Source organism: Onthophagus taurus, chromosome 1 (assembly GCF_036711975.1).
Source record: "Onthophagus taurus isolate NC chromosome 1, IU_Otau_3.0, whole genome shotgun sequence".
Classification (NCBI taxonomy): domain Eukaryota; kingdom Metazoa; phylum Arthropoda; class Insecta; order Coleoptera; family Scarabaeidae; genus Onthophagus; species Onthophagus taurus.
The window spans coordinates 8,370,663-8,385,725 of record NC_091966.1 but is presented as its reverse complement, the minus strand read 5'-3'; the positions used below and the strand labels follow the sequence as shown (position 1 = coordinate 8,385,725).

Below are 15,063 nucleotides of genomic sequence, written 5' to 3'. Positions count from 1 at the left end.
TAAAACATTTTATGCATTTTGTGCTTCTAAATCTCGCAGAAAAGATGCACCTCCGACACCAACCATGTTTGTTATACGGAGTGTTTCAAAATAACGTTTAAACATTTATCGGGCGTATACTACGGTCTAACGCAAGTTGTAAAGTCGCAAATCAACCGTTAAAACCATGTTACTCTAAGAAAAATGTAATTTCAGGCTTAATGCTTTCAGGCTTTACACTTTTTGTTGGGACATCGATAATGTATCTAAAAATGTTTCGATATTGAACTTCTTCAATTTCAAAAAGCGTTTTCTGAACGAGTTTTGAAGTTTTTTTATGATGCCAAGAAGGCAGTTTTCTTTAATGTTCTCTATGAAACATGAAAAATTTTCTACATTAATGCATCTGGGAGCAAAAATGTTACAGATCATTGTGTTAAGGGTACAATTTACTACAACTTTTGTAGTACAAATTTTTCTGTATCATGCTCCGGATACCGATTTTTTTTAAAACTCTTCTAATTGTAATATTTTTGAAAAATTCTCTACACTGATGCATCTCGGAGCAAAAATGTTACAGACCATTGTGGTAAGGGTACAATTTGCTACACCTTTTGTAGTAAAAGTTTTTCTGTATCATGTACCGGATACCGATTTTTTTTTAACACTCTTCTAATTTTCATATTTTTGAAAAATTCTCTACCTTGATGCATCTGGTAGCAAAAATGTTACAGACCATTATGTTAAGGGTACAATTTACTACAACTTTTGTAGTAAAAGTTTTTCTGTATCATGCTCCGGATATCAATCTTTTTTAACACACTTCTAATTTTCATATTTTTGAAAAGGTCTCCACACTGATGCATCTGGGAGCAAAAATGTTACAGAACATTATGTTAAGGGTACAATTTGCTACAACTTTTGTAGTAAAAGTTTTTCTGTATCATACTCCGGATACCGATCTTTTTTAACACACTTCTAATTTTCATATTTTTGAAAAATTCTCCACATTGATGTATCTGGGAGCAAAAATGTTACAGACCATTATGTTAAGGGTACAATTTACTACAACTTTTGTTGCAAAAGTTTTTTTATATCATGCTCCGTATACCGATTCTTTTTAACACTTCTAATTTTCATATTTTTGAAAAATTCTCTACCTTAATGCATCTGGGAGCAAAAATGTTACAGAGCATTGTGTTAAGGGTACAATTTGTTACAACTTTTATTATAAAAGTTTTTCTGTATCATGCTCCGGATACCGATTTTCTTTAACACTCTTCTAATTTTCATATTTTTGAAAAATTCAGTTTAACATTCAGGTGAAGTCCTTCTTAATACAGTGTGAAATCCTTCCATTGATGTTTAAATGGGGCATCTCTAGCGTAGATGCTCGCAATCGGAGGGATTTCCCTCGTGTATCGTCAAATAAGGGCAGTTGGAGAAGGTAACCATTTACATAGTTAGGATGGTAGGTACAGATATTAAATAGGTCCTTGTGAAAATGCCAACTCCATGTGTTATGACTTCTGACTCGAAATTAAAGTCTTATTATAACTTAATCTCTTGTATTAGAAACAAATTGCAAACTGTTGGCGGAGAACACTATCCTGTTTTTCTATAAACCACATTTTCTATGAGCAACATATTCTGTGAAGATGGATCATGGCCGAACAATTATGGACGAGAAGGCTCGCGGAAGTAGAATTATTTCTTCCACAAATCTCTTCTCAGCGGAACCAAAGATTCCTAACATAGTTACGTGTGTTTTCAGCCAAACCTAACAATAAAGTTTCTTCAACTTTAGTGTAATAAGCTTCCTTGTAACAAACCACCAAGATCTATCCATAATTCTGCAGTATGCGCTGTTCGACGGAAGCTTCATTTCCTCTTGAATATCAACTCTGGTGGGACTTTGAGATTTTGAAATCACATGTTGCTTAAATATTTCATTGGCCACATTGTTGCAGCAGACTCAATACTGACTCAAAACCTTAGATACTTCACCTTATTGTCTAGCTAACTATTTTCCATTTATTTTGGCCACAATCCCAGGGGTGTGTTGCACTTTTGTGCAACAACTATTTATTACGATACAACCAAAGCTCAAATCCTAGTCTGATGCAAATGACTTAAGCCACCATCCTGGCCCTTTTTTCTCCTTTGCCAAGTCTTTGGCAGGTAGACGGATGAGTGAGACCAATTTTTTATGACTCAAAGTATTCATGCAGTTTTTGATAAATAATTATTCAACGTCTAAGGCAAAATACAGATCATAGGGCAAAAATATGTAAACTATAACATAATTAAAGTTGAGTTTAGGCAACTCCAATTAATATGATAAAATTGTTTTGGCTAATTTCAATAATTAACCTTTTAATTAAAATGATGACTTCTTTTGCATGACTTCTACATTTTCCAATTCATCTTCCACTTGATAACATAACTGTAACCATAAATTGCCTCAAACACGATCAACAAGAGATTATTGTGTGTGTTTTTTTTAACGATATTCGAACGTAATCTCTATATCATGTCAAACCGTTCGCCCACTGAAACAAAACCATTTCAACGCATCCCTAGAATGCACAAAAACCCATTGTCTCCGAACTTGAGTCGAACAAAACAATGCGATCCTATTAAACTGGTCGCCTTTCATCGCGACTAAATCGGCACTACAGACGGAAAATCCGAGGGTCGACGACGTAAAATCGCCGGAAAATTCTCTTAGACTGCATTAAAATTTCCTTTTAGCCCTTTCAAGACTAACCGACGAGAAACTACCCTACAGAGAAATCCCGTCTTTCTTAATAGAGTTAGTTTCAACAACTGACTCTTATGGAGACAATTAGAAAAAACTCCGAGTTGTTCAATTCAAATAGCAATTTTTCTTGCTTGAAATAACAAGTTTGTAGGTTTGTTTGTAAAACTTTAGAAGTAAATTTTGAAATAAAAACTCGTTAGTTAATGCGTAGGCACGTAACTTTAGCATTTCATAATGCCAACACCATCTGCAAATACTATGACGTTAACAACACCCGGTAGCTTATCCAATGTTGAGAATCTCTCAGTTCATTCTATGCACGTCCTTCGATTCGGCAATAAATTCAAACTTTAATTAATGTATATTTTCAAATTATTAATTGAATTTAGTAATAATTATTTTTCTCTATTTATTAATTTGTTTCAGCCCGCACCGTCCGCTTCCCATCGATTTTCTCTTTTTAGAACGTATTGGTTGGTTTGGGCGGTTCTTTTCCAAGCAGCTGTACACGTGGATTCTCCCAGAGGATTCACTTCTCGTTTCATGACGAACGTATGGGCAATGTTCGCGGTCGTCTTTTTGGCCATATACACTGCCAACCTAGCCGCTTTCATGATAACAAGAGAGGAGTTTTATGAGTTTTCAGGTAAGCGAAGCAATTTCAACAACTTCATCCATTGTCAAGGTGTTTTATCTCTTTCCCATTTCATTTATGCCAAGAATTTATCGTAAATCATGTTGAAATTGAAGTAATAAAATAAAACTCAAGCTACATCTACAGCAATAAAATATTTGATTGATTCTTCCATTTGAAATTATTTTAAACTTTATCGAAATGATTTATATTATACTAAATCATATTAAAATTATAAAAGAAGTTACGTCATATTTTTGTTGTTCATTCTTATTATGAGTATTTCAAAATAAACGAGAAATTGGATGACATCAATTTCTCTACCCAACCCCAAAGTTGTCCATGTTTCATGTCATCGCGTTTTTACACAGTGCACAGAAGATGCAACTGACATGTCAATCGATCAGATACCAATGTCGTAAGTGCTAAATGGAATTCTCGGGCGAGTTTCAAAACATATCGTGCTACAAATATTAATAACATTTTTAAATCGATAGCGTGGTTAGATTTTCATATAAATAACATGAAGTACTATTGTGTTAACCCTAAAAGCAACATGAACGCAGACTGGTGAAAGAAGCATTGAAGAAAATGAGAAAATTAATTTGGTTGTTATGGTTAAGACGTTGATGGATGCGGAATAACATCTTGGAAGGCTTCCTTATTCGTCTGCCTTTTAGTCTGTGGAAAATGAAATTGCCACCACAAAAACCTACCGGGTTTCATATTTCGCTTTGAAAAAACATCCAGAGTACAAAGAAGATTTTAAATTGAGTAGACAACGTTATAAATTCGTGTCCTTATCTTAATTAAACGTTTATTTATAGAATTAAGAAGCGGTATAGATTAAACGAAAATAATAAATGTTAATTCAAACTGGATTTAGATTCTTATAAAATTAAACTGTACTTTTAAAATTGTCACGTTACAAATTTATGGAAATATTGCCTCCTTGCTGAATAAGTTATCGAGTTCTTTTGGAGCACACCGCATCACAACTTTAAAACTTTGTAAAACTTTACATTAAAATACACTCAATTCTCAACATACGTACAATAAAATTATCTTTTATATACAGAAAATTGCTTTTCTATTTACTTTATAACAAATAAAAGGATCAAACCCTTTAAAATAATTTATTCCAATTATAATGCAAATAAAACTAATAAAATTAAATAAATGTAAATAATTTAATATCAATATCACATAAGTTAACTGTTATATCATATATTATACAAACTTCTAATGGACAATTATGGAGGTACTTTCATATTTAATACTTAATAACCAGAGTACCGTTAATTGCTTACTATTTATTGACAACTGATTCGAAATTGAATGTAATTTTACACCAATTAAATAATTTGCTTTATATATATACTCGTTTTCTAATTATAGTAATTGAAAATTTATTAAATTATTGCTAGATTTTTTCTGGTAGAATGAACGCTGCGATTAAAAGAGGTATTGAAAAATTAATTATACAAATGAAAGAAAGGCATTGTGAGTATTTCGTTTGCTTTAGAATTGATGATTTATATGCAATATATAATCCATCTGGTAGTAGAACATGGACGAAGAGATAGAATGGAAATAAAAAGTAGCAAAGTGTATCGTTTATCCTTACGTTAAAAGCTTTCTGGAGCACAGCGAGAAATGCAAAAACATGTAAATAGTTATTGTCAGATAGATTTTGATTAATTTCCTATCTCGCCAAGATGGAAATTATAAATTTATTTTAGTGTATTAAGGAAATTTCGAGGAGATTCCCAGCTAGTTGTCAAACATTTTTGGAAAATCTTTAATAATTCTCAATGATTGTCTGACATTTCAAAGGAATTTAAAGTTGACTCGGGATCGATCTGAGTTTTCAACAATGCTGCAAACATTCTATGACAAAACAATTCTATGCGCAAATCTGCAGAATAGATCTACAAGCATTCCTTAAGATTTAATAATTTCTGAACATACTTCAAAGTATATTTAGTGATGTTTGAGTGTTTCAGAGTTTTAATGATGCGACATAATTTATGTAGTATTTCCAAGAATTTCTACAAGATTTTCATCAAGTTTTCAAGCACTTTAATTTTCAAGAATTTGCAAATATAATCGTGAACCTCAAAGGATTTAAAAATATTTAAAGATTTCTGAGGTTTCGTAATGAATCATAATTTACGTAACGTTTCCAAGAATTTCCACAAGATTTCCAGCAAGTTTTTAAGGATGTCTAGAGTATTTATTATAATTTCCAATGATTACCCAAGGTTGCCAAGGGATTTGAAGTTTACTGGAGATAAATTTGAATATTCAAGCATACAAAAAGTATTTCAAAACAATTCTAGGTGTAAATCTATTGTACAGATTTACAAGCAGTCCCATGGGATTATAAAATTTCAAGGATTTCCGAAGATTTTCAACCAATTCCAAGTATATCTATGAACTTCAAAGGAATTTCAAAGATGTTTGAGGACTTCTGAGATTTTATGGTGCATCATAATTTACGTAACATTTCTAAAAATTTCTAAGAAGCTTTTTTAGAGTATTTATTCTAATTTACAATAATTTTCTGCGGTACTAAGGGATTTGGAATTCAATCGAGATTAATCTAAATAAGGATACTAGAAGTATTTCAAAATAATTTAATTTAATCTACTGGATAATAGTTATTTTTACGATTTAAAAATTTTCAAAGATGTCTTAGGATTTCTGAGATTTAATGATGCATCATAATTTAAAGGGTAGTTCCAAATAATTCTAAAAGATTTCCAACAGGTTTTGATGCATTTTTTGAGTATTTATATAATATGCAAGGATTGTCTGAGTTCTTTAAGGGATTTGATTGTAATAATATTATTGATTGCATACTCAATGGCAAACATTTGACGAATCCAGAAAGATAGAGAAATGTGGAACTTTTGCGCTAACACAGAAAAAGGGCCCAGGAATGTTTGAAAACAAATGCCAAACTAAACCAAAAGGAGAGTAGAAATGTTAAGGGAAGTTAAGTATTAACTCTCTTTTTGTATTATCTATCCCTTTTTACTCCTCTCTTTGCAACCACTATCTTTTTTGTGTTTCTATTCTCTATCTATTATTACTGGTCTCCTTTTTACCATTTTAATGTCTGCTCAATTCTTCTCTCACCAATTTCTTTATTGTTTATCCACCTACTTTCTTCCTTTCCTGGCTCTCCAGTCCCTTTTACCCTTTTTGCAGCCAAGTCGACTTCTCCTTCTCTCTGTCTAGTCGCTTTCTTGCGATTACAATCTCATTTCAGCTTCCTTTCTTTCTACCTGTTTCGTTTTTATATTTTCTGTTTCTATTAAATCTTTTTCTTTCATTACTAGCCTTTTTCTAGTCTCTCTGCTTTTTGACTAGTCCGTTAATTGCATTAATCTCTCGCGAATGATGAAAGAGTTGGTTTTTTTTAATCTCTCCAATCTCTGTTCAGTATCTTTCTACTACTACCAAGTATCTTTTGGCCTTCGTCTTCTCTACATAATATCTATCTTGTCTTTATAGATACGTTTTTATTTTTTATTCCGCTGCTTACTTCTATTATCATTTTCTATTCAGTCTAATAAAATATATTACTTTATAACCAGTCTCAATACAAGCTTCTTCTTTACTGTCCAGCCATTTTGTTGCGATTAGGATCTCTTTCTAATCTTGTTCTTTTTTCCTAGTCTTATTCTTGTTTTTCAGATTCTGTTAAATTTCTTCTATTTCCAGCATTTTTTTCACTCACCTTCTTCCTCCTCTTGTCATTCCTAAAAACCTAAACCTCTCCATTCTGAATTTTAACGGCATATGAGTACTAGAACTTAAAAGAGTTGAATCACTTTCAAGGAATACACTGGATAGACGTAATAAAAATTATTTGTGGAATCTTATCTTAAGAATTTTATTAGAAGATTTTAGTTGTGTAATCAGCAGAAACAAACATGAAGAGTTGTATTAGTGAATAGTGCCAGTAACCTTATCAAAAGCTTCTCCTTTCCAGTATTACTCCGTCTCTTTCTCCCACTATCCGCGTCTTTCTATACTTCCTCTTCGTTGCCTCATCTCCTTCTTGTCCTTATAGTGCTGTACTATAGTCAGAAGTCTCAGCTCAGTCTGGTATTTATTTTCTAGATTGAATAGAGATTTAATCTCTTTCTATTACTAGTGTCATACAAGTAACACAATTTCCTCCTTATCTCCTCTGTTCTATTTCATTCCGGTCTCCCTGTATTCAGCCACAACTCTTTCTTCTGTTTCTAATATCTAGTTAATCTCATTATTCTGTTACCAGTTTCTTTGCAGTCTTTCTCGTCTATTTAAACTCTTTGTTGTATATCAAGATCATTTACTATTTCCCTCCAGTTTAATCTCTTTCGAGTCTTTGTTCAACATCTGTCTTCTATTACAAGCCATACCTCAATATTTAGGTATTTATTGACACAAAGTCAATTCAGATATTCATCAGATATAGAACAAAATCTTTTTGAAACTGTATTTTTTTACTTACAATTTATTGCAAATTTCTGTGCATTAGAAGTTCACTATCTGTTGCGTTAGCTCATATCTATGTAATAACAACACAAAAAGTGATATATGACGTAAACTTCTAACTATACTATACTGATTGCTAAAACTACCTCACAACCCGAAGATATAGATGTCGTAAACCCCTCATTACATAAACTACTAAATGACATAGTGCATCTCTGCATGTAGCTCTTAAAAAAAGTACTTTATTTACTTCTTTATTTACGATCAAATAACGACATCACTATTTTCTGGGTCATATCAATATTTTTTATTGCCCTTTTCACGTAAAGTTCTTTTTAAATTGAACATACAATTTCCGAAATAACTATATGTGCGAAAACACGTTCAACTAGTTTTGGTACGCTTTACACCTACACAAAAGTGTCGTCAAGTCGCACGAACAAACACGTTTTCCTCGCCCGTACCTAGAACAATACTTTTACGTTTCATTTGAATGAGCGGGCGAATTTGCATGTATGTACACGTACAATAGAACAAGGTACGTTCGAGTTGGTAGTGGTTCGTTCAGGCGAAAATTCCCATTCCCATTTGAAACTAAATTCGTAACAGTTGACTATTAAAAGTTAATTTTCGCAGAAAACAATCATCTTGTGAACGGAAACGTGTTCATTACCGATTTGTAAACCGTAAAAGAAAAATTAAATGAAATGTGGGAGTAATTATAAGTCGAAATTGGTTGAAACGATAAAAAGCTGTTCTTATAGACACATGGTGTCATAATTAATAGGTGGATCCTGACCGTTTATATGGGTTACCAACATAATTTGTTTCCACGGTAAATTTAAGGTTCTTTCTCGGTGAGGATGTATTCAAAATATGAATATTGCGCAGGGAACGTCCTTATCGTGTTCGTTTTATGGTCGTATAAACCGAGGGCTTAAGCGTAAACGTTGTATTTCGGTCATATTTTAATCCCTTGCCTCGGTATTTTTCGCTAAAACTAATCAAAATGATAAAATATTTAATTCGTTATTACAGCACAATAAAATTAATCTTAATTACTTTTAGGAGTTAATGATTCTCGTTTATCTCGACCATTCTCCCATAAACCAATGTTCAAATACGGCACGATCCCATGGTCGCATACAGATTCAACAATTTCCAAGTATTTCAAGGAGATGCACAAGTACATGCGAAACTTTAACAAGACGACAGTTTTGGAGGGTGTCGATGCTGTCTTGACGGGCGACTTGGATGCCTTCATCTACGATGGTACCGTCCTGGATTATCTAACGTCACAAGACGAAGATTGCCGCTTGTTAACTGTCGGATCGTGGTACGCAATGACCGGGTATGGACTCGCCTTCCCAAGAAACTTCAAATATCTAAAGCTATTCAACAAGAAGATGCTCGAATTTCGTGGAAACGGTGACTTGGAGAGGCTCAGACGTTATTGGATGACGGGGACGTGTAAACCAGGAAAAGAACAAGCAAAAAGCTCGGATCCTTTGGCACTTGAACAATTTTTATCAGCTTTCTTATTACTTATGGCAGGTAAAATATAAATAATTTAATAATAATAATAAATTGTTTTAATAATTCTGCAGACTTATAATTAGTAGCATAATTTTAGTTGCTTTCGCAAATAGCATGTTGTTTGGATTAGTGTCGTTCTATTTAATAAGAAATTCCCTATGAAATTACGTATTTAGTAAAATGAAAAAGAAAATTAACATCTTAACGTTTTAGATAGAAAATTAAATTCGATGAGATTGTTCAATTTAATTAGAAAATTAAACCCACTCTCGGCTCGTTCCAAATCTAATTTAAACTCGTTTCGCAGGGATTTTATTGGCGGCACTCTTGTTGCTTCTCGAGCACATCTACTTCAAGTACTTAAGAAAACACCTCGCGAAGACCGATAGAGGTGGATGTTGCGCGTTAGTCAGCCTCTCGATGGGGAAGAGTCTTACGTTTCGGGGTGCCGTTTACGAGGCGCAAGATATCTTAAGAAACCACAGGTGCAGAGATCCGATATGCGACACACACCTGTGGAAGGTGAAGCGGGAATTGGACATTAGCCAGATGAGGTGCAAGCAACTTGAGAAGGAATTGGAAGCGCACGGATTAAAGCCACCGCCTGCTTGCAAACGGTAAGTGCACTGGAAATGGATTAGGATATTGTTCACAATGACACGGTAATTTCATCTTTATTTAGAGAATTATTCTCTATATTTACTCATATCATTTTTACGACTTACACCGTTTTATTATTTAAATCTTGTGATTTTTTTTGTTCAATGGAAAAATGGGTGCACTTGGCATGTGTATGGCAGTTTTGTACTGCACTAAGCTATTGTGATATTTCAATTTCCATAATCTTATAATATACTGAGTGAGTATATAAAAAAAGGGGAAATCTACAAAATAAATTAATTATTTTGACTTTTTATAACTCATTCTGTATCTATGATGTCCGTTTGCATTAGAAATAATAATTTTTCAATCATCTTTTTAAATTCTTTTATGTTGAGTATTTCATGTTAGACGTCTTAAGAATCACGGTTCAATCAACTCCGGATCGATAGTTTCATTTTAGATTTGAGGTTTACGAAAGAGCCTCTTCAATCTTTTCTAACTGAAAGCACACAAAAGTCTGATGAAACCGCATCGGACCCAATAAAATCTTAACATTTCATTGAAAAGATACAATTTCTACGGACCATAAATAAGTTTTGTTCGTCGTGTATTCTTACAAAACAAGATAACAAACTTGATTAAAATAGAAAACAACTTTGAAGAAAACAAAGTTATTGTCTCGTTTGTGACGGACTAAATGCTAAAACACAAAGTTTTATACATACAATTGAATATAATAAAAAATCGTCTCTTTGTTAATTGTTAATGTATAAGTAGGCGTCATCGACGATCCAACTGTTGCAAGTCCTGTCTTGGATCGTCCGATTCACCCGAGTAAGTCGTTGTGTGATCGCTTGCAATCCAAAACCCAAGGTAGACTAGAAACAGCTTGTTATGTATGGAATGCGTGTTTGTGGAATTGTTTGTGTTTGCAAAGCTGTAATGTTCAAATGTGCATGCTCTACCACACGTATCAAGGAGAACATAGCCTGTACGTGCATTTGCTATTGATTAATCAAGATATTTCTGTTTCAATAAACATAAGTTATTGTTTAACTATGTATGTTTTACCCAAAATGGGGTGCTCTCTTGTATTAATGTTAGTATTACACTAATAATTTTAAGTTAAATAATAAAGTTGGAAATAAAAATGAGTGCCATAAACAATACATAATTTTAAATTAATCCTGTATTATCGAGGTTTTATGGTCTTTTGGGATGGCTACACTTTTATTAGTCGGGGTCACGAAAGCGTTCGTTATTTATCGTCGATGTAATGTTGAATAGTAGTCGTGAAAAGTCCTCACGAATAGCTGCATCCGATTCGGGTATACCCATTTCTAATTTACTACCGCTGACCGCACCAAAGAGAAGCAGGCCGGCGAGGATCTCGTCTCCCAAAAGGGATCCGGATTAATTCCAACGTTTCGAATGAGTTCGCACCAATTCGATCGGGAATACGTATAATTCAGTTTTATTGAACAGTTTCTACACTTGAATGATTTATCAATACAATCGTATTAAACTATGGCATAATTATTACTAATGGTGAATAACCCAGAAGTAATAGGTTTAAGAAAATTACTAAATTTATTAATTCAAGGATTTCCTTTTTTTCAAATTAATCCTTAAATGAACGATTTAATTTAAGAGAACAATTTCACTGATTTTACCTTGGGGTAAAACGTATTGTAACATAGGTGAATGTCTACGTTGACAGACGTAGACAAAGTATACCTATTAGAGAAGCGCCATTAAATTCACACGAGAGCGCCCCGAGGGCAATTAGAGCAATGATTGTCCCAGCACGACACTCGAGGACGTTATAGGTCTTTAAGCACGCAGAAATCCACCTCGCGTGTACAAAGAGGTGGACCAGTTTTACCGTTTTAATTAATGCCACTTATATTTTACAGCGTAATTGTGTCCGGCGAACAGACTAGGGCTAGACTGAGGGGTCTCAATCCGAATTATATAGGAAGTAACACGGATTTAAACAAGTAAGTATATTAATTTTATATTGCGATCTTAGAATCATAAGTTTCTAAGCGACATTTCGGTAAAATTCAAGTCAAGTCACATTTTCTCCAAACTATTAAAATTATTCACAAAGCCAATTAATTCTAAGTACATAGTTAATAAATTTGTGCAAAAGTAATCAAGAGCAAATACATTATCAGTGCTAGGATGACAATAACTGTCCATTGATCGAGTTATCTAATAATTATGAATCTTTCAAAGAAGAACTAGGTAATTTCAGAAGAGTTCAGGGTAGGTGTCATCCACTTACACCACTTACAAAATGCTGTTAGGCCTAAAAACCAACGTCTCTTTCGAACGAACCTTGAGAGATTTCAAAATTCATTTCCTTTGCTAAAATAAATAGAAAAAATATGCTACAACACCTAGGAAAACTGGGTATACTGCAGAAGTTGCTAAACTAAAGTAGTATCACGCTAACTAGATAGAAGACAACTGTCAGTATTCGGGAAGAGCTAACAAAACTGATTGAAATAAACTGTTGAGTCAGGCAAGGTGGCGCGTTATCCTCCATAATATTTAATCTGGTTATAGAAGCTGTCATACAGAAGCTTGGAATGCGAAATTTCATCGTACTGGTGAAACCAAAAATCTGAAGTCGGACCAAAGGAGAACTGATGAAAAAATGTACTTCATTCACAAAAGAAGCCTCAAAAGTAAGACTCATAACTAACGAATTGAAAACAAAATATGGTATCCACAAAAATTTGAAAGAAGATCCAGGCCACCTTAACATAGGAAATTTGATCGAGTACAAACCATTATATATTTAGGATCCATCAACAAGGTTACTGAAGAAATCGAGGCTACAATACTTAGCGGCAATAAGGACTACTATGCATACAAACACCTAATGTTGAGCACTATTATAAGACCAAGAACAACATATTGATACGGAACATGGAGCAAAAGATATATAGACCGATACAAAATGAATATGCAAAGGATGCAGAAATACCCTACACAAAAGTTTATCAACTCGGTTTTTCTCAAACAAACTTATTGAAAAAATAATGAATGAATTTGGAATGATTTGATTTTTAATTTTAGTATTACATACCTTGGACACTTTCTTCACATTCAGAAATATGTTTGGTCAACATCTACTTCGTCGAAAAACATGATGTTGTACCTGCATCTTTAATAATCTCAATTCAGTCTGATGTGAGTTCGGCTTTTACTTTTCCATTAAATTTATTATACCCATATTTTTATCAAGTCCCATATAAGAATATTCGCGAATATTAGCGTAATCAAGTTTGCGCTCTGGACTATATTGTACAAAATCTGGCCTCCGAAAGAATTACAGAATATGTAAAATTCCTTTAGTTTAGGATGCACATAATTGTAGCAAAAATGCTGACGCAAAGAACACAGCAGAATACAGCAGCACTCCTTTTGTTCGCAATTGCTTCGGTAGTATTTTTAAATTAGTCAGAATGGTCAGAATATGAATATTAAAAACATACACATTCAACTGACTTATGATTTTATGCATTTCACACAATTTCACTGACTTTTAAACAAATGTCATTACTAGACATGTTTGTAACAAATATTTTTACCATAATCAAGGTTGCTTCCATAGTTCCTGACTTGCAGCTGCTTTTTTGCGTCTATAAAATATTTCAGTCTTCCATTTATCTAAATCATTAAGGATTTTCATCTCTTTCGACAACTTGTCCTTGGCACATCTTCAACAGTAGAGATGTCAAATTGAAAGGATTTAATCTTGACTGTAAATGATTCGTATTCGAATTCTTTGTACATTTTTAACTAAACGCACATTTTTTATAGTTTTAGGTTTTCAAGCAAATAAAATCTTTTACAATTTTTTATACTGTGTGGCTTTTAATGCCTTTGAAAGATTTTATGTGATAGAAAATTGTTTCATAAAGATTGCGCTGCATTTTACGAGAATGCTTTATGTTCTGACTCCATTTCTCTCATAGCTCCAACATAATTTTTTTTATTATACCATAAATGCCTATCTACAAACCTGAATTTCTTGTGGCCAGTTATTTGGGGCATTTCAGATTCTCTGGGCAAACACTCTACGGAGTGCCGGCAAAACCGAAACTAAACCGCAAACACAAAATCATGAATTAAACAGAAGTGTTTAAAGCAACAAATACGGTGCAGCAATAACATATTCTGTAATGTCATACATATGAATTAAGGTATTTAATCCCCTACAATGTACATCAATATTTTAAATGTAATCCTTACTGTGACCCAATTCAAAACAAAAATCTAAAGGCTGGCGTACTCAGTTTCTTTTGACATATTTTTGGGCATAGCTCTTTTTGCACTAACCATATGTTCAAATGTAATTAATTTGGTCAGAAAAAGAATTATAGTTTTCGTGGATTTATTTGGTTTTGAAGTTATTATCTATTTGACTTCCACTATTGAAAGGGTGCGTTCATCAAAGCATCCCGTTTACGTCGGCAAACGCTTAGGTTTTCAACCGTTTGTCAACGTTTACATTTGTCAAAGGATAAATTTTGCGTTTTCTAAAATGGTATGCGTTTACCAAACACGTTTGAAGTAGGATTTGTGTTCATTAGAAGGATTACCACTAGTTTAGGTTTTGTTTTCAAACGTTGACGGTTGATGAATGCACCCATTAACTATTGAGACATTTAAAAGGCTTTTAAATTCAAAATGACAGGAGTATAATAGCAACGGGAACGTTGATATAATAAATTAATCCAGATTACAAAACAATTAAAAATGTAGAAACACGCGCTATTAATACAGGATCACTCTGTATAATGCGAAAAAAGAACGACGCATCACCATAATTTAAATTTTATTAGAAATATTGGCATTCGAAAAATGTTCGTAGATCGAATCGTGTCGTAAGCTCATAACAAGTAGCTCTAAATCAGTTGGGACTTTAAAGTTTGTTGAAAACTAGGCCAAACCGTATTCCAAATATAACCGAACTTACGAACAGTTTATGGCCTCGCCACAAACCCGTTATTATTAAAGTGTCGTTTCCATACAG

At 33.2% G+C, this 15,063-nt stretch overlaps 1 protein-coding gene across 6 annotated transcripts in view; it reads left to right on the top strand.

Moving 5' to 3' along the window:
• Positions 1–15,063, top strand: part of LOC111414869 (NMDA receptor 2) — a 165,273-nt gene that overhangs the window by 144,717 nt on the left and 5,493 nt on the right. For 5 of the 6 annotated variants that reach the window (XM_071196248.1, XM_023046324.2, XM_023046323.2 and 2 more), the window contains 5 exons: positions 3,170–3,389; positions 8,940–9,425; positions 9,715–10,024; positions 10,788–10,844; positions 11,927–12,010. In XM_071196248.1, the coding sequence (XP_071052349.1) occupies positions 3,170–3,389; positions 8,940–9,425; positions 9,715–10,024; positions 10,788–10,844; positions 11,927–12,010 (1,157 nt within the window). The remainder of the gene's footprint in view (positions 1–3,169; positions 3,390–8,939; positions 9,426–9,714; positions 10,025–10,787; positions 10,845–11,926; positions 12,011–15,063) is intronic. The other variant, XM_023046325.2, reaches the window with a different exon arrangement.